Below are 19880 nucleotides of genomic sequence, written 5' to 3'. Positions count from 1 at the left end.
AGAAAAGCAGGCCCAAACCATGATACTGCCAGCACCATGTTTGACAGTGGGATGGTGTGTTCAGGGTGATGAGCTGTGTTGCCTTTATGCCAAACATATAGTTTGGCATCTTTGCCAAAAAGTTTGATTTTGGTTCCATCTGACCAGAGCACCTTCTTCCACATGTTTGGTGTGTCTCCCAGGTGGCTTGTTGCAAGCTATAAAACAAAACACTTTTTATGGATATCTTTGAGAAATGGCTTTCTTCTTGCCACTCTTCCATAAAGGCCAGATTTGTGCAGTGTACGACTGATTGTTGTCCTATGGACAGACTGTCACACCTCAGCTTTAGATTTCTGCAGTTCATCCAGAGTGATCATGGGCCTCTTGGCTGCATCTCTGATCAGTCTTCTCCTTGTCTGAGATGAAAGTTTAAAGGGATGGCCGGGTCTTGCTAGATTTGCAGTGGTATGATACTCCTTCCATTTCAATATGATCGCTTGCACAGTGCTCCTTGGGATGTTTAAAGTTTTGGAAATCATTTTGTATCCAAATCCGGCTTTAAACTTCTCCACAACAGTATCACGGACATGCCTGTTGTGTTCCTTGGTCTTCATGATGCGCTCTGTGCTTCAAACAGAACCCTGAGACTATCACAGAGCAGGTGCATTTATACGGAGACTTGATTACACACAGGTGGATTATATTTATCATCATTAGTCATTTAGGACAACATTGGATGATTCAGAGATCCACAATGAACTTCTGGAGTGAGTTTGCTGCACTGAAAGTAAAGGGGCAGAATAATATTGCACACCCCACTTTTCAGTTTTTGAGTTTCCACAAAAATTTAAAATAACCAATAAATTTCGTTAAACTTCATAGTTGTGTCTCACTTGTTGCTGATTCTTCAACAAAAATTTACTTTTGGTATCTTTATGTTTGAAGCATGATATGTGGTAAAAGGTTGAAAAGTTCCAGGGAGCCGAATACTTTCGCAAGGCACTGCATATATTATGTTAGATATACAAAAAATATGTACCATGTTAAACCTTTTGTTTATAATAATTTGCCTTTTTTTCAAATATTACCATTTTAGTTTCATGTAGAAACAGTTTTTGCAATGTTTAAAATCTCTGTATTGTTCTCTATATAACAGTACTGAAGTTTGGGCCTTCAAAAAAGTTTCATATGTGTATACTTTTAAATGCTAAAATATTTTCCTAAGCCAAGACCATTGTTTTCTTTATGATAAATCTACCTTTATGTAAAGCATTTCAATTGAGAATATTTTGTGAAAACTCATGACTGTTTTAATAGATAGTAAGCATAACAAAATATCAAAGCAGCTCCTTAAGGCTTTTGGTTATACTGATAAACTGAGTGTCTTAATTAATACCTGGTATATAAACCAATAGAGGGAAAATAGTAATTTACAAGGAATTTTATGTGCTTGTCTTTGTATTACTAGTGATAGATCTAGGACAGCCTATTTACTTTCAGGTTAGCATAATTCCCATTGCAATCTATGTAATCTAAAATCGCTTAATTTAGCACCTTCTTTCCACCCCAACACTGCTTTGAATTAGGATTTATTTTCCATTAATTGGGACTTTGCATTATCAGTAGATTTTAGTCATTTCATTTCTACAAATGTATCTTCCAAGATGGTTATTTCCAGATATAATTCCAGTTTAAGTGATGCTGAACTATTACTTGCAATGCTGTTTTTACCATTTGTGTTATACTTGTGGCAATAATGACAACATGCATTAACCTGATTGATTTGAATACATTATTAATGCTTTTTCACTCAGACTACAGGAGAGACATTCTAGTTGGGTAGTTTTTTTTTTTTTACAGAATATGTGACTCATCTTAATTAATAAAATTATAAGTAGGATTATTGGTTTACAAAAACAATGTTGACAGTGTTCTCATTATTTATAAAATATATATATATATATGGATTATTCAAAAAAAATTTGTTCTAAAAAAATAAAAATAAACTATTTCTCATTTAAAATAATGTATGGCATATCGGAAACTTGTATTAATACAATTTTTATGAAATTAAAGTACACTTATCCCCTTCACCCCCGGGTTATTTTCCGTGTTTTTCACTTACCTTCTTCCCAGAGCCTTAACTATTTTATTTTTCCATCAATATGGCCATGTGAGAGCATGTTTTTTGGCATGATGAAGTGCACTTTTGAACGACACCATTGATTTTACCATATATTATACTGAAAATTCTGGGAAAAATTCCAAGTGCGGTGAAATTTAAAAAAAAAAACACAATTCCATAATTGTTGACAGTTTTTTTTTACCATGTTTAATAAATGCTAAAACTGATCTGCCATTATAATTCTCCAGGTCAATATCAGTTTGCAGATACCAAACATGTATAGGTTTTTTTTGTTATTTAAGTGATGACAAAAAAAATCCCAATATTTTTTTTAAAAAGCGCCATTATTCTAGACCCATAGCGTCTCCATTTTTTGAAATCTGAGTCTGGGTGACAGCTTTTATTAAACTCAGAGCTGACAGTTTTATTAGAACCATTTTGGGTTACATATAATTTTTCGATCTCCTGTTATTGCATTTTATTGCAATGTTGTGGGGACCAAAAAAACATAATTCTGGCTTTTTTAATTTTTTTCTCATTGCGTTGTTTACCGATTGGATTAATTTTTTTTATAGATTGGTTGTTTCTGAGCGTAGCTATACCAAATATGTATTTTTTTATTGGTTTATTTTCAATGGGATAAAATGGGGGTGATTTGAACTCAGATATATATATATGTTATTTCAAAACTTTTTGTTTGCTTCAGTAATTTCCTTATAAGACTTAAAGCTGTGATCTAATGATCACTTGTGCTATACACAGAGCTTTACACATGCTATGTGAAGCAGAATTGATCATCTGCTAAAAATGCTGGTCACTGGGCAGAATTCATAGCAGATTGGCAATGACAACCATGGGGGTCTCCTGCAGACCTCTGGATGTCATGCCAGCCCACCGACGCCCCAGGGTCATGTGACAGTGGCACTGATGGGCAGTGAGCTACTGATACGCTTCCAATGCGATCATGTTAAATACTGCTTTCAGATAATGACAGTGACATTTAACATGTTGACAGCCACGGTTGGAATTGTGATCAGTTAGGGTCACATGTCAGCTGATGAAATCAGCTGTCATGTGGCAGAAAAGTTGTGGGCTCAGCGCCAAAGCTTGCATTAAAGGGGTAGACATAACACGTGATATATATTTATGCTATATGTGTGGCCACCCAGTGGTTGTGAATTACAGCTTGTGGAGAGTTTTTACCAAGTATGTTACGATAAGGTATTGCTTTTGTTTTGCAAGAAAATTCCCTTTATCCAGTTTCATCAAAATGAGAAGATGAACACATACAGCCATGGCCAAAAATGTTGGTACACTTCAAATTGTTGAAAATATTTTTCAAATTGTTCCATCTGGACTATCCTACATTGCAACCTTTCATGGACATCAAGATCTCAACAGATGGACTTGTAACCTAGAGACTGTAGATATTTTTCAACAATTTTTGTTCTCAAGTCTTCAGACCGTTCTCTTCTCTTTCTGTTGTCCATGCTTAGTGTGGCACACACGCACATAAAAAACAAAGATTGAGTCAACTTCTCTTTTTATCTGGTTTCAGATGTTATTTTCATATTGCCCACACCTGTTACTTGCCACAGGTGAATGAGCATCACATGCTTGAAACAAAATTGTTTAACCACAATTTTAGAAAGGTGCCAACAATTTTGTCCTTCTTCATTTTAGGGGTTTTGTGTGAAATGATGTCAAATTACATTTTTCTCTGTTTTTTTGTGTTGTTACAATACACATAAAAAAATAAGCATGTGTACAGCAAAAATGTGTAATTTCAAAAATTGTCTCCTTTGTAAACAGAGGCATTATTTTCTTTGACAACTATGAGTTTTCCAACCTTGCCAACATGAAAAAAGTTCTATAATAGATCCAGACACTTGTCAATTCTCCAACTTCTTCTTATGCATTGCTCAATAAATAATTTAGAATTAGACTTTAGCGATACAAAGGTCAGGGAGTAAAAATAAATAAATATAAATAAACAAAATGGCTGGATAAACCATAAAACAGTAGGTCTAAAAAATCATGCAATATTTATTATTTTTTGCAGACATGTCTTAATTTACTTTTTAAGCAAACATATTGTCAGGGGGTTATGGAAGTGTGAATACTGAAGGTTGGTTATAATTAAATTTTTACAATGTGTCATTGGTTAATTGAACAAACAAGATTTTTTGGAAACAACATTTATTTTAATAGCTCTTTTATATAACTAAAATTACCTTGTAGTGCATACTACTATTTTCCAGCAGCCTATATTTGGGAGGAGGGTTTTAATTAAAATGAAGACTGTTGTAACATTTGGCTTGCAGCAAAATCATTGATTGGTTTACATTTTGACAAAAGCTATCAGCATTTTGAGTGCAAACCAATTACTTAAATGGTGATTAGATACAGCTTTATATTAATGTCTATGTAATGCAGAACCCACTATGGTATGTATTCCTAGAATAGCTAGAGGCAATTCTTGTTCTGGTAGTTATAACTTGATATAAAATAATTAAGCTTTGGAAAAGTCTTATTGTTTAAAAATGCAAATAGCATTATAAAATAATTTCTATCCCCTCTTAGTGATTTAGCTATAGCACTACATGTTAGCACATGGAAATGTAGTTTTTATATATATTTATGTTTTTTACGCTTATATTTTGGTAGCACTGTTTTAAGTATAATTGATTTTTGGTAACATGTGTTACGTGTTAACTGTCTAATCATTCTACTCGTATATTAATTGATCATATCTTAACAATAATGTTTAAAAATTCATGCAATATAACTGTTGCATATTTGCCCTTAGATGACCTGACCCTTTAAATTACTTACTATGATTATATGATGTTGACAGTAAAGTTAAAGCTTTAGTTTTGAGAGGGGCAGGTGTTAAATCTGATTCCAATTACTATCGTGCAGGTTAGCAGGAAATTGGTTGACCAAGGAGCAAATAAAATAGCAAAAGGGCACGTATATCTATTTTGCCAGTTTCAGGCACTTTGACTCTTAAGAGTAAATTGAAAATCTATCGTATCTCGATAACCCCTTTAGAAATTGGCAAACTGAAAAAAATTAGGTTGTAGCTTATTTTGTAATGAAATTTCTATAGATGAAATATAGAATTCTTTTAAGCTTCAGGGTGCTTGTTGGCATAGGATCTTACTCATTCCAACCTCTTAGTATTCATAAAATTGGATTTCACATCATTCTGTAAATGAAGGTAAATTTTACAACTTAAATCACAGTATAAAATAAAGAGTAAAGTTATCCTGCACACAGTCCTATCATTTTGTGATAAACTTTCAACTTTATTATTAAAAACATCTTAAGAAACATGATAGGGAACCTATCATCAAATTTTATACCCCATACTAATGCCATCTATGTAAGGGCTCTGTACTACTGACTGCATCTATATCTGTATTTTAGAAATCTGGTTTACATTTTATTGAAATTTATTGTTGATTTTTTATGCAATTGATGCAATTGAGCTGCAAGTGCAGTGGGTGGGTACTGCACTACAACTCTGCTGCCTCACTTGCCTATTTCTCATCTTCTTCCTGTCTTCTATGTTATTGAAAGGTCACCCTTTATTCAGTGACTTGACTCTCCTCCTAAGATTAGTGTATGTGTTGTCATTCATTGTTCCTGATAAGGAAGAAAGTAAATTTATTCAGTTTGAGTTTTTTTTATTTTTTTCTCTTTATTGTTTATTTTTTAATCTTTATTTATTTTTAATAATGGAAAAGGGAGGTGATAAAAATATATATTTTTTACTTTATTTCTAAGTTTTCTTTCATGGGTTTGTACTTGCAATTACTCAATCACTTATGCAGTGTACTGGGACACCATAGCATTGCAGTAAATAGTGCAAGTACTGATCTCTTGTTGAACTCAGTCTGTAGCTGAGCTTTACAAGCATAGGAAAATTGCAATGATGGAGACCATCAACAGGTCCCCAGCTTCAATAGTAACCCATCGATGTCCCATGATCGCATTGCTGGTGGGAGTCTATGTGTGCAAGCATTGATGAGCACTCTGTTTAATTGCTGGAGATTGACAGTAGTGCTTAAATGGTTAACGGCCACAGCTGAAGTTAATTTTCAGCCAAGGGTTTTACATAGAGATGGGCAAACACGAACAGTAAAGTTCGGTGGCCGCACCGAACACCTACTGTGGATGATATCATGGCAAACACTGCTTCTTTTTGTTAGCAAAATCATCTCCGCCGGACAGAGAGCCATGGTTCCCATGCTGTCAAAAGACAGCGTGAGTGCTTAGCTGTGATTGGAGGTATAAAGTTTACTTCTGATAATGGTGTCAGCTGATGGAGCTACTGCTCCCATCATCTGACTGCTGCAGCTAATAACAGTGAGAGCAGAGGTGGCTCATGGGTGTATTCATTAGTTGGCTTTTGCACTGTAAATAAATAATTAAAAAAATGGTGTGGGTACCCCTGTATTTTTGATAACCAGCCAGGCAAAACTCACAGCTGGAGGCTGCAACTCTCACCTGTCAGCTACAGCAAGGCTGTTTATTAAGAATAGAGGGGTCCCCACAGCATATTTTTTTAATTATTTAAATAAATAATTTTAAAAAATGTCATGGGGTCCCCCTATTTTGATAACTAGCCTTGATATAGCAGACAGCTTGTGGCAGGTATTCTCAGACCTGTAAGGGGCCATGGATATGGGCCTCCAAGCCTAAAAATAGCAGCCCACAGCAACCCAAAAAAGGGACATTAGAGGCACCTATTCTGGCACTTTGCCTGGCTTTTCCCACTTGCCCTGTAGTGGTGGCAAGTCCAGTTAATATTTGTGGGGTTGATGTCAACTTTGTATTGTCCGGTGATATTAAGCCCATCGTTTAGTAATGGAGAGGAGTCTATATGACACCTATCCATTACTAATCATATAGTTGTATGGTAAATAAACACACAACCATAGTAAACTCTTTTATTTGAAATAATACAAAACTATTCCTGATAACCAGCCCTGCTGAAGCTGACAGCTAAGGGTTGCAGCCCCCAGCTGTGAGTTTTGCCTGGCTGGTTATCAAAAATACAGGGGAACCCACACTGTTTTTTTAAATTATTTATTTACAGCACAGAAGCTTGAAAATGAGTACACCCTTCAACTGCTTCTGTTCTCACTGTTATAAGCAGCAGCAGGCATCGGATGCTGACACCATAGGTAAACCACAGCTCCAGTCAGCTGACACCAGAGTTAAACTTTATACCACCGATCACAGCTGAGTGCTCATGCTGTCTTTTTACAGTATTGGAACCTCAGCTCTCCGACCGGCGGGGGTGATTTCAGAAGTGGTGTTTGCCGCGCAGTTAAACACATGACAGCATGGCAAAAACTGGATGTTTGGGCCCCCCATTCAAGTGATTGGGGTCCGGGTACTGTTCTGGTACCCGAACTGTTCGGCCGAACCCACTGGACCCGAACATCAAGGTGTTTGCCCATTTCTAGTCTTAAACACAGATGTCAGCTATTTATTATAGCCATCATCAACTGTGTGTGGAGAAGTACATGGATGTGATTTTGCATTAAGGAATTAAAGGTTGTAATTTGCCCCCTGCTTTATATACTGTTTGCACATTTGAAATGTCATTCCCTAATAATCGCTATTATAGTAAAATGAAAGAAAATTAATGGACTTTAGAGTTGGTTAGATTCATGTTGACCATGGTAAAAAAATATATAAATTGTGGCTACAGAAATGTGTCACTTATCTTGTTCCAAACTGAACATATGTCAAGAGAATATTTCCAATGAAACCGAGTAAATAATGTCCTGCATTGCACTTACAGTACATAACATATGAACAGGATTATTGCTGTGCAACCAGCTTTTATCTTCTTGTAATTCCTAGCATATAATGGGATAAGCTGGCACATGGATAATTTAAGAGAAAAAAAGTACTATAATCTTTGTAGCTGGTTTCAGTTAGATAAATCCATTCTATTAACTCAATTCTATTATATCCTAATAAGAAGTTAAAAAATAAGAACAGATTCAGGGAGAGTTTCTTAAAAACAATTAATGTTGTAACTTAAACACTTTCAAATCCATAATGTGGTGCCTCAGCCCTGAACGTTATTCCAATTATTCAGATGCTGAATTTCATGAAGTAAAGTAATCCGAAAAAAAACCCCACCAAATCCTCTTTAATGAATTTTCAGCAGTGTCTGATGTTTTACATTTAAAATATTAATTAAATTGCGGTACAAACAGTGCCCTGTACAACAAAACAATCAAAGATTGAGGTTATGGCAGAGGAGTAAAATAACAAACATATTTCTAATGAATGGTTAGGATGGAGAAAGGAAGGTAATATAAAAAATACAGAAAAATCTGTTAATGGTGTGGAAGTCATGAAAGATAATAACAGGAGCCATATTTATGAGCAAGCAGTATCAACAGGGAAGCTAATAGAAATGTATGCTGTTTTTACTACTGATAAATTTATTTCTCTGTACCATAATCTGGAGATTAGATAGGAAAAAGAAAAACTATTTGCTCAATGAAAGCATGCAAAAACTAACACTGCACAATTAGTATTTCCTTATTACTTTAGGAGAGTTAGATCATGGTCACATGAAAATGTTGGAGAGTAAGACATTTTTGTTATTAAAACTAATATTTAATGATCACTATCACTTTTTGTCAAATGCTTTTGTTGATTTGTCTCTAAACCTTTGCCAGTCATATTGAAACATAATGAATCAGCGTGTTTACAATTTTTAACCCCTTTTGTTACATATATTGCTAAAATTAAATCCAGTGAACCAAATACATATACAGTAGATACAGAAAGTATTCAGACGCCTTTAAATTTTTCACTCTTTTTTTTCATTGCAGCCATTTGATAAATTCAAAAAAGTTAATTTTTTTCTCATTAATGTAAACTCTGCACCCCATCTTGACTGGAAAAAAAAGAAATGAAGAAAATTTTGCAAATTTATTAAAGAAAAACTGAAATATCACATGGTCATAAGTATTCAGGCCCTTTGCTCAGTATTAAGTAGAAGCACTCTTTTGAGCTAGTAGAGCCATGAGTCTTCTTGGGAACGATGCAACAAGTAAGTTTTTCCACCTGGATTTGGGGATCCTCTGCCATTATTCCATGCAGATATTCAACAGTTCCATCAGGTTGGATGGCGAACATTGGTGGACAGCCATTTTCAGGTCTCTCCAAAGGTGCTCATTTCGGGTTAGGTCAAGGCTCTGGATGGGCCAGTCAAGAATGATCACAGAGTTCTGAAGCCAATCCTTTGTTATTTTAGCTGTGTGCTTAGGGTCATTGTCTTGTTGGAAGGTGAACCTTCGGCCAAGTCTGAGGTCCAGAGCACTCTGGAAGATGTTTTCATCCAGGATATCTTTGTAGTTGGCCACATTCATGCTTCCTTCAATGGAAACCAGTCATCCTGTCCCTGCAACTGAAAAACACTCCCATAACATGATGCTGCCACCACCATGTCTCACTGTTGGGATTTTATTTGGCAGGAGATGAGCAGTTCCTGTTTTTCTCCACATATACCACTTAGAATTATCACCAAAAAGGTCTATCTTTGTCTCATCAGACCAGATAATCCTATTTCTTATAGTCTGGGACTTAAGGCCCTTTTACAGTTAGCGATGCACCAGCGATCCAACCAGCGATCCGACCCGGTCAGGATCGCTGGTGCATCGCTAAATGATCGCTAGTGAGCTTTCACACAGAAAGATCTCACAGCGATGCCGCAGCGACGCAGCGGACGATACTTACCTTTCACACACAGCGATGAAGACATCTTCCCGCACGCCTCCACGGGTCGCTCGTCTCACACAGCAGGAAGCCCAGCAGGAAGCAGACAACGAGAAATGGAGCCGCCCGATCTCACGCGATCAGCGATGGACAGCGGGGGAGCCGGTTGGAGGTAAGTATCACACATAGCGATATCGCTAGCAATATCACTGCTGCGTCACAAAATCAGTGACGTTTTAGCAATATTGCTAGTGATATCGCTATGTGTAAAACCCCTTTACTCATATGTTTTTTTAGCAAAGTCTATGCAGGCTTTCATATGTCTTGCACCGAGGAGAGGCTTCTTTCTGACCACTATGCCATAAAGACCCAACTGGTGGAGGGCTGCAGTGATAGTTGACTTTAGGGAACTTTCTCTCATCTCCCTACTGCATCTGTGCAGCTCAGCCACAGTGATTTTGGGGTCCTTCTTTACCTTTCTCACCAAGGCTCTTCTCCCACGATTGCTCAGTTTGGCTGTACAGCCAGGTCTAGGAAGACTTCTGGTGGTCCCCATCTTCTTCCATTTAAGGATTATGGAAGCCACTGTGCTCTTAGGGACCTTGAGTATGGCAGAAATTCTTTTGTAACTTTGGCGAGATCTACCTTGCCACAATTCTGTCTCTGAGCTCCTTGGCCAGTTCCTTTGACCTCATGATTCTCATTTGGTCTGACATGCACTGTGAGCTGTGAGGTCTTATATAGACAGGTGTTTCTTTACAAATCAATCCTATCAGTGTAATTACACACAGCTGGACTCCAATGAAGAGGTAGAACCATCTCAATGAGGATCACAAGGAAGTTGACAGCATGTGACTTATATATGAATGTCTGAACAAAGGGTCTGAATACTTATGACCAGGTGATATTTCAGCTTTTCTTTTTTAATAAATTTGCAAAAAGTTCTACATTTCTTTTTTTTCATCAAGATGGGGTGCAGAGTTTACATTAATGAGAAAAAAATGAACTTTTTTAATTTACCAAATGGCTGCAATGAAACAAAGAATGAAAAATTTAAAGGGGTCTGAATGCTTTCCATACCCACTGTACAGTGGGGAAAATAAAGCCACTACTCCATACAGATCTTTTCCAGATCATTCAGGTTTCGGGGCTGTCGCTAGGCAACATTGAGTTTCAGCTCTCTCCAAAGATTTTCCTTAGGGTTCTGGTCTGGAGGCTAGGCCACTCCAGGACTTTGAAATGCTTCTTACAGTGCCACTCTTTAGCTGCCCCTGCTGTGTGTTTCAGGTCATTGTCTTGCTGGAAGACACAGCCACGACCCATCTTCAACAGTTTTACTGAGGAAAGAAGATTGTTGATCAAAAACAGTGCACTTGCCCTGCCACTTTGTAGAAAAACACTCCAATATACAGTATGATGTTTACCCCACTATGCTAACTGTTGGAACGGTGTTCATGAGGTTGTGCTCAACCTTCTTTTTCCTCCAAACATGGCAAGTGGAGTTGATGACCTTCTCCCATGCCTCATCTGAATCATCTAGATGGTCATTGATGAACTTCAAATGGTCCTGGACATGTTCTGGTGTGAGCAAGGGGATCTTGCGATCCCTGCAAGATTTTAATTAATGACGGCTTAATGTGTTACTAATGGAAATGTTTGAGACTGTGGTCCCAGCTCTTTTCAGGTCCTTGTCCAGGTCCTGGCATGTATTTCCTGGGTGATTCCTGACCTTTCTCAGAAACATCCTTACCCCACGAGATGAGATCTTGCATGGAGCCCCTCATCGAGGAAGATTGACAGTCATCTTGTGTGTCTTCATTTTTTAATAATTGTGCCAACACTTGTTGCCTTCTCACCAATTTGGTGTTCTTAAAGAAACTGAAAAACTAAGGGGCCAATTAATTAAAACTACAGTTGTTCATATGAGTCTTAATGAAGGGATCACTGGAGTACGATATGTCAAATTCATTAAGAGGCGCACAGCAGTTAATGAAATAGCTTCATCTTATTAAAGGAGTACACTTTGCCAGAAATGCTACTCCCATCAACAAATAGAGTAGCATTCCTGGTATAAGAAATGCAGTGATTTTTTCTGAATTTGACAGATGGGCGAAGCTATGTCCTGTCCCATCCAGGATCCTTCCCTGCTCTGCATATTTTGCCAGTTACCTCAATCTGGTGTGAAAACTGCAAAGCCACAAATGTTTTGCATAACTCCGCATTGTGTAAAATACTGCAACTTATCAAAGCATTTTACACCAGTTTTCGGGCATGAAAGCTATCCTGACTTGAGGCCTAAAGTTTAATACTTACATAGAAGTAACAAAAAAATCTACAATTTGTAGATGCTGCTCTCGGTAGTATTTAAATCTTGGACTCCAGTAGTACAAAGTCATAGTCGTGTTGCCTTAGCCATATTAATATCCAATCCCTTTTATTGGTTGTTTGTTGCTGTTCTCAGATTTGAAGTATTTATCATGCAAAACAACCCCATATGGATGAAATTACAGATAGGGGAGCATCCGTATCTATATATAAACACCTTATCATGTCTGTCTGTAACCAAAATCCCGCTGCGCTGATTGGTCATGGCCGCCAGGCCCCAACCAATCATCAACAGGCGCAGTGCGCAGGTGCAGTCCACAATTAGCAGGGCGCATGCCACCGCTACCGTGCTGTGAGGAGATCAGCGGCGCTAGCCGTTGATCTCCCGACGGTTGCCACGGGTCATCTCTGGGCGCATGGGCATCAGTGGCGACGCAGCCGTAGATGCCCGGCGCTAGCCGGTACCCAGGGTCCAGAGGAGAAGAGACTCGGACCCTCGGTACCATAAATGTGTAAAAAATAAAATAAAAAATAGTGATCTACTCACCTTCCGACGGCCTCCGGAATCTGTCCTTCCTCTTCCCGCTGCCGGCATCTTCCGTTTCCAGTACTACTTTGCACGAAATACCACTGATGACGCCGCGCTCTTGCGAGAGGACGTCAGCAGCGGTCTTTGGTGCAAAGCAGTACTGGGAATGGAAGATAACGGCAGCGTGGAGAGAAGGGACAGATTCCGGAGGCCGTTGGATGGTAAGTATATCACATTTTTTATTTTAATCTGCCGCTGGCCATATTCTAGAGTACCCGATGCTTTAGAATCAGGCCAACAGCTCGTAAATTAATATGCAGTTTGGATATTTTCTCATGAACATTTTTGGTTAGCGTTCTGATTAATAAAAATAGACTGTCAGCAACCCAATTAACTGATCTATCTATCTATCTATCTATCTATCTATCTATCTAGTGAATGCATTTTTTCCAGTAGCAATATTGAAGTCCCTTAGCCATAGTTATGATTTTTATCTTGTACTTCGTTATTTTGTTATTGTAAGATTTTTATGGTTCACAAGTGCACAGAGAAAAGTTGTCATAAACTATGGAGTCTTTTTCCACACTCGTTTTACTTCCAGCTCTTTGCAGACAAATTATACTACAAAAAATTAGTGCTTCAGAAGGGTTCAGAAAACAGGTAGCAGATCAACATCTGATGTTGGTTACAGAAAAAGCCATCTTTCCATTCCCCAGAGCAGTTACAAGAAAATACATTTCCTTTTTTGCTCTGGGGGACTTGACAGCTGCTGTTATCCTCTGCTGTTACACTTTTTTTGCTGCTGATTTTCTTTTAGTGTTAGTGGCTGCCAGAATCAGTTTGCCTCGGTTCTTCTCGGTGACCAGCCTGAATCCACAGCTTTTTTTTTTTTTTACTATGCCTGCATATTAAAATTCTACATTGAAGTCTGAAAAATCTATAATGATAACCATTACAGTCTCAGTGATCATAGTCAAAGTTCATAAATTTCCAGATGTCATATGATACAGATGGAGTATTACTAAACATAACACTTATATCATGATGCAGAAAGGTTTAATTGGGCACCTGCCTTGACATTGATGATGGCCTTTGGTTTGTCTGCTGCTTGCTGCATTGAGATATTTTTCTGTGATGTGGTATGTTTGACATAGTCTCAAATCACAGCCTGTTAGGTGTCCTTGAAACAATAATCTAAAGGGTTTTGATTTTTAGAAGGCCACTAAATATGTCCCGAGATAAGGTTCTATAGGATACACATTTAATAAACGAAATAGACTTTACTGGTTATTTCCCATTACAGAAAATTAACTAGACGATGCAATAACTTCCCGGACCTCCACCAGTTGAATAGGCTATGTTTTCTGATGGAAGTAATTCGAACTTGCAAAATCTCCACCAAATAAATATACAATGTTTTCTGATGGAAGTCATCTGTATAATTGGTGGAGGTCCAGGAAGTCGGATCTTCCTCTGATAAGCGTGAGGTTGAGGAATAACCAATAAAGTCTATATTTTCTACATTGATTGTATTCTATGAAACCTTAACTTCGAACATGCTTACTGGTCCTCCAAAAATAACCAAAAAGCAATCCTCTAGATATAGCAGGCTTTAATTTAAGGATATGCATTTTTCTGCACTGCAGCTAAAGCAGCATGATTGGATTGAAAAGGTTCCCAGCATTTAGAGCCCAAATATCAGAAAATTATGATGTGCCATAACATAAAGCTTTCTCTGGAGACCATTTTAATTGAAATATTTATAATAAGCTTTGTTATTAACTTGTTGTTTTATATGTTTTTGTATAATCCTCAAACTGATTTTACCTTAATAATTTATTTTCTTTATTTTAAGGTGCAGAGAAATGCTGCAAGTACAGAAAGCTCTGTTTACAAAGCTATCAGACCTGTTCATTGTTTCCAGCATTATCAGTTCAAGACCAACATCTGGACACAAGACGCTTTACACTAATGTATTCAATTAAGTATCATTAAAATGTAATAAGCTCCGGTAACAAAACAATAATGTATTCACAAATGATGCTGCTAAACTACAGTTTTGCATTATCTCAAGTGAAAATACTCCTTTTTGACATTGGTGTATAGATATATTTTCATTGCAAGGACTTTAATAACTAAATAAATGGGTATTATCCCTCTGGGGGAAACGTTTTTATATAATAATTTAAAACACGGAAGGATCATGCACTTGGACCAATAGACAGCACATTGTTTTCAGAGACTTTTTTCCACCAACTGCACCAAATATTTTTTGTTACTCATTAACAATTTATGAGCAAAACAATATGCTGTCTAATCTGATTTTGTTAAATTATTTTCTAAAATGTTTTATGTTTATTTCTGAAATCTGATAAGAAAATGACTGTGCAATGCAATTGCTAAATTATACCATTAAACATTTAAATTTGTAAAACTCAATCAATGTTGTTCTTTCATATTTCAATTTGTGAAGAAGATAATTTAAGGTAAAATATTTATGAATTGCTTTATTCACATATTTTTACACTAACCATGCTCATATGCTTAGAAAGAAAGTGAGTCACCTGCACTTAAAAAAAATATTTTTTTTCTACCTACAGTATCTTCCATTCACCAATGTCAGCTTCATGAATTCTCACAAAGCCACTTTTCTGTTACCAAGTCACTCTCCATAGGCAACCACTAATTTGACAGCAAATTGTGAGAGTAAAGAAGGATTAGGATTTTTGCATTCAACATGCTTGATCCCTTACTCTTAAGAGTTAATCCGCCATCAGAAATGTCTTATAGCAACATGTTCTCCTTTTCCTATTGAGAAAACATGGAATTACAGCAACCTGACTGCTCATGTTTAATAGTGTCAGAGGGAATAGCTGTTTGGCTAAAAGCTATACATATATTATTGAGAAAATACAATGAGGTATCTTGCTCTATATCAAATGTTTCAATATGCAGAGAAAGACTTGTCAGAAAGATCAAAGCGTAAAGGTTCATTGTTGATTCTATTAAATAGAAGGATGGACTTCAAGTCAAATGTCCTCAAATTCGCAGATCCCTGTGAATTCAAACATCTTACAATTCATTTCGTGAGGATAGCAGAAAAAAATGGCTTGCCCCATTTCACACACTGCTGAAAACTTCTCCATAACTAGGGGTGAGAGAACTTTTCAAGGTTCAGATTCGGCGACTAGACCGATGGTTGTAGAACAGTTCGCTGAAACGGTCCATCGAACGTATCCGGACTTCATTGAATTCAACTGAAGGCAAAATCAAATGCATAGACAGCACCTTCAGGGGTGGCAAAAAGCTGCACGAAAAGCTTAAAATAGGGGCAGACACTATGAAAAATGGCATCAATTGACCCACAGAAGAAATGTTATAATGGCGCAGCAATCAGCCATGGGCCATGCATGAAACAGCGTTTGAGACACCAATTACAGCTTGGAATTGAAGTTTCAATAAAAACTTGGTGGTTAAGAGAGTGGGGTAAGCCTTCTTAGCTGAGACACCTGTTACCTAATGCAACACCTCCAGTTTTTTTATTTCAAGCACACTTAAGTGACACAAGCATTTGTTTCATACAGTCCTATTGGTAGAAAAACAAAAGGAAAGTAACACAGGTTGTTGACTAATCAATCGACCCACAGTAGAACCTTTCATAAAGGCACAGAAGCAGTCATCCATGACTTATGCATGAGATATCAGGGTCTGGCCCACATTTATATAATAATAATAGTAATCTTTATTTATATAGCGCCAACATATTCCGCAGAGCTTTACAGTTATACAGTTTCAAGCACAACAGTCATAAGTAATAACGTTAACAATACAATAATTAAAGTGAAATAAGACGACCCTGCTCGTGGGAGCTTACAATCTACAATGAGGTGTGGGCGATACAAAGCACAGGTTTGTATTTACAATGATGTATTTACAATGATGGTCCAGCCATCTTCAGGGGGTGGGGGATAGATGGAGATAGTGAATGGGCAACACACACAAGCATAAAATGACTTTGATTACTGAATGTGATAGGCCGCTCTGAACAAATGTGTTTTGAGTGAGCGCCTAAAACTATGCAAATTGTGGATGGTCCTAATATCTTGGGGTACAGCATTCCAGAGGATTGGCGCAGCACGGGAGAAGTCTTGGAGTCGGGAGTGGGAGGTAGGGATTAGGGCAGAGGTTAGTCGAAAGTCATTTGCAGAGCGCAGTGATCGGTTAGGCCGATAGATAGAAATGAGGGAGGAGATGTAAGGGGGTGCCGCACTGTGGATGGCTTTGTGGGTGAGAACAAGTACTTTGAATTGTATCCTGTAATGAATGGGCAGCCAGTGTAACGACTGGTGAAGAGCGGACGCGTCCGAGAAACGATTAGCCAGATGGACAACCCTGGCTGCTGCATTAAGGATGGACTGGAGAGGGGAGAGTTGAGTGAGGGGGAGGCCAATTAATAGAGCATTACAGTAGTCCAGGCAGGAGTGGATCAGGGCGACAGTGAGGGTTTTTGTTGCTTCCACGGTGAGAAAAGGGCAGATTCTAGAGATGTTCTTTAGGTGTAAGCGGCACGAGCGGGCAAGAGATTGTATATGGGAGGTGAAGGAGAGATCAGAGTCAAACATAACGCCTAGACAGCGCGCCTGCTGTTGGGGTGTTATTATGGTGCCACCCACGGAGAGGGAAATGTCAGATTTAGGGAGGTTAGTAGATGGCGGGAGCAGAAAAAGTTCAGTTTTGGAGAGGTTGAGTTTCAGATAGAGAGCAGACATGATGTTGGAGACTGCAGACAGACAGTCAGTGGCGTTCTGTAGTACAGCGGGGGTAAGGTCAGGGGATGATGTGTATAGTTGTGTATCATCAGCATAAAGATGGTACTGAAAGCCAAATCTGCTGATGGTCTGTCCAATTGGGGCTGTATAGCGAGAGAAGAGAAGGGGGCCAAGGACTGAGCCCTGAGGTACCCCGACAGTGAGAGGATGAGGAGATGAAGTGGAGCCAGAGAACAGAACACTGAAGGAGCAGTCAGAAAGATAGGAGGAGAACCAGGAGAGAGCAGTGTCCTTAATGCCTAGTTACTGGAGCCTAGAGAGTAGGAGAGGGTGGTGAACAGTGTCAAAAGCTGCAGAAAGGTCGAGAAGAATGAGCAGAGAGTGGTCACCGTTACGTTTTGCTGTCAGGTCATTGGTCACTTTGATGAGTGCAGTTTCTGTTGAATGTAGGGGGCGGAAACCGGACTGTGAAGGGTCTAGGAGGGAGTGAGTGTGGAGAGGTAATGGGTAAGGCTGGAGTATATCAGGCGCTCCAAGAGTTTAGAGATGAAGGGGAGATTGGAGACCGGTCTGTAGTTGTTTGTGCAGGATGGGTCGAGGGTGGGTTTCTTTAGTAATGGAGTAATGATAGAGTGTTTGAAAGAGGAGGGGAAAATGCCAGAGGAGAGGGAGAGATTAAAGATTGTAGTTAGGTGAGTTGTGACAACTGGAGAGAGAGACTGGAGGAGATGTGAGGGAATGGGGTCGGTTGTGCATGTAGTCGGATGAGAAGAGGAGAGGAGCCTGGAGACGTCTTCTTCTGTGATGGGATCGAATGTGGAGAGTGAGCCAGGGGAAATGCAGGGAGGTATGGGAGTCACTGAACTTGGTGATTGGGAGCGGATTTCCTGGCGGATATTGTCTATTTTCTCTATAAAGTGGGAGGCCAGGTCATCAGCACAAATGTCTGTGATAGGGGCTTGTGCTTTTGGCCTGAGGAGGGAGTGAAAGGTGTCAAAAAGTTTCTTGGGGTTGTTGGATAGTGAGGAGATCAGGGTGGTGAAGTAGGCCTGTTTGGCGAGGTGAAGGGCAGAGTTATTTGTCCTTAACATAAATTTGAAAATTTGAAGTGTATGAAGTCTTCTGGTGTGCGTGTTTTCCTCCATAAGCGTTCAGCACACCTAGAGCATCGCTGGAGAAAACGGGTTTGTGATGTGAGCCAGGGCTGTTTCACTCTGTGTTTGGAGGTTCTGATGGTGGGGGGAGCTACTTGGTCAAGGGTGCTTCTAAGAGTGTCATTGAAGTGATGTACAGCTAGATCAGGACAGGACAAAGAAGAGATTGGGGACAATGATGAGTGTAGGGAGTCTGAAAGAGGGTTAATGGCTTGTAGATTTCTGACTGAATGGTAGGTAGGAGGGTGCTGGGGTGAGCGAAGATTTGTGAGTGTAAAGGAGAGAATGTTGTGGTCAGAGAGGGGAAGCGGTGAGTTATCTAGGTAGGAGATTGAGCAGAGCCGGGCGAAAACCAGGTCCAGGGTGTTACCGTCTTTGTGTGTTTCAGAGGTTGAGAGCTGTGAGAGGCCTAGAGAAGTGGTTAGTGATAGAAGCTGGGATGCAGATGTGGAAGTGGGGCTGTTAATGGGGATGTTGAAGTCTCCCAGGATAAGGGTTGCTAGTTCTGAGGACATGAAGTGCGGCAGCCAGGCAGAGAAATGGTCCAGGAAGTGGGTGGGTGAGCCTGGGGGCCGGTATATGACCGCTACTCTGAGGGAGAGGGGATGAAAGAGCTTGATGGTGTGGACTTCAAAAGAAGGGAATGAGAGTGATGGAACTGGGGGATGACCTGGAAAGTGCATTGTGGGGACAGGAGTATGCCGACTCCACCACCAGGTCTGTTTGTCGGTCTTGGGGAATGGGAGAATTGTAAGCCACCATGGGAAATGGCAGCAGGAGAGACAGTGTCAGAATCCTGAATCCAGGTTTCTGTGAGGGCCAACAGATTCAGAGAGTTTTTCAGAAAGTAATTGTGTAGGAAAGGAAGCTTGTTGCATACAGACCGTGGATTCCAAAGGGCACTATTAAAAGAAGGAGATGAAGGAGTGCAAATAATATTAGTAAGATTATTAAGGTTTCGATGTGAGGTAGGGTAGGGGTTGAGGTTGGGGGATGGTGGACCGGGGTTGGGGGAGATGTCCCCTGAAATTAGTAGGAGCAGGAAGATAAAGAGCAATTAGTTTTTGGAATTGTATGAAGATTGTTTGTGCAGTGTGTTTGGGCAAGATGGGCTGAGGTTTTTCAAGAAGGTGAGAAGTGCATGGGAGCTGTACATGGGAGAAGGAAAGAGAGAGGAGCTGATGTATATGAGTCGTGATGGAGGGGGGATTGGTCGGTGAAAGTGGATTGCAAGAGAA

At 39.1% G+C, this 19880-nt stretch overlaps 1 protein-coding gene across 6 annotated transcripts in view; it reads left to right on the top strand.

Annotated features, from left to right (window-relative positions):
- CCSER1 (coiled-coil serine rich protein 1) overlaps positions 1-15158 on the top strand; it is a 1553450-nt gene extending 1538292 nt beyond the window's left edge. For all 6 annotated transcript variants that reach the window (XM_073590104.1, XM_073590096.1, XM_073590085.1 and 3 more), the window contains one exon: positions 14575-15158. In XM_073590104.1, the coding sequence (XP_073446205.1) occupies positions 14575-14691 (117 nt within the window). In that variant the 3' untranslated portion in view covers positions 14692-15158. The remainder of the gene's footprint in view (positions 1-14574) is intronic.
- The last annotated feature ends 4722 nt before the right edge of the window (positions 15159-19880 follow it).

The sequence above is a fragment of the Dendrobates tinctorius genome, unplaced genomic scaffold, assembly GCF_039654945.1.
Source record: "Dendrobates tinctorius isolate UK_male_01 unplaced genomic scaffold, ASM3965494v1 ptg000011l, whole genome shotgun sequence".
Classification (NCBI taxonomy): domain Eukaryota; kingdom Metazoa; phylum Chordata; class Amphibia; order Anura; family Dendrobatidae; genus Dendrobates; species Dendrobates tinctorius.
This window is presented reverse-complemented; position numbering and strand designations above follow the sequence as displayed.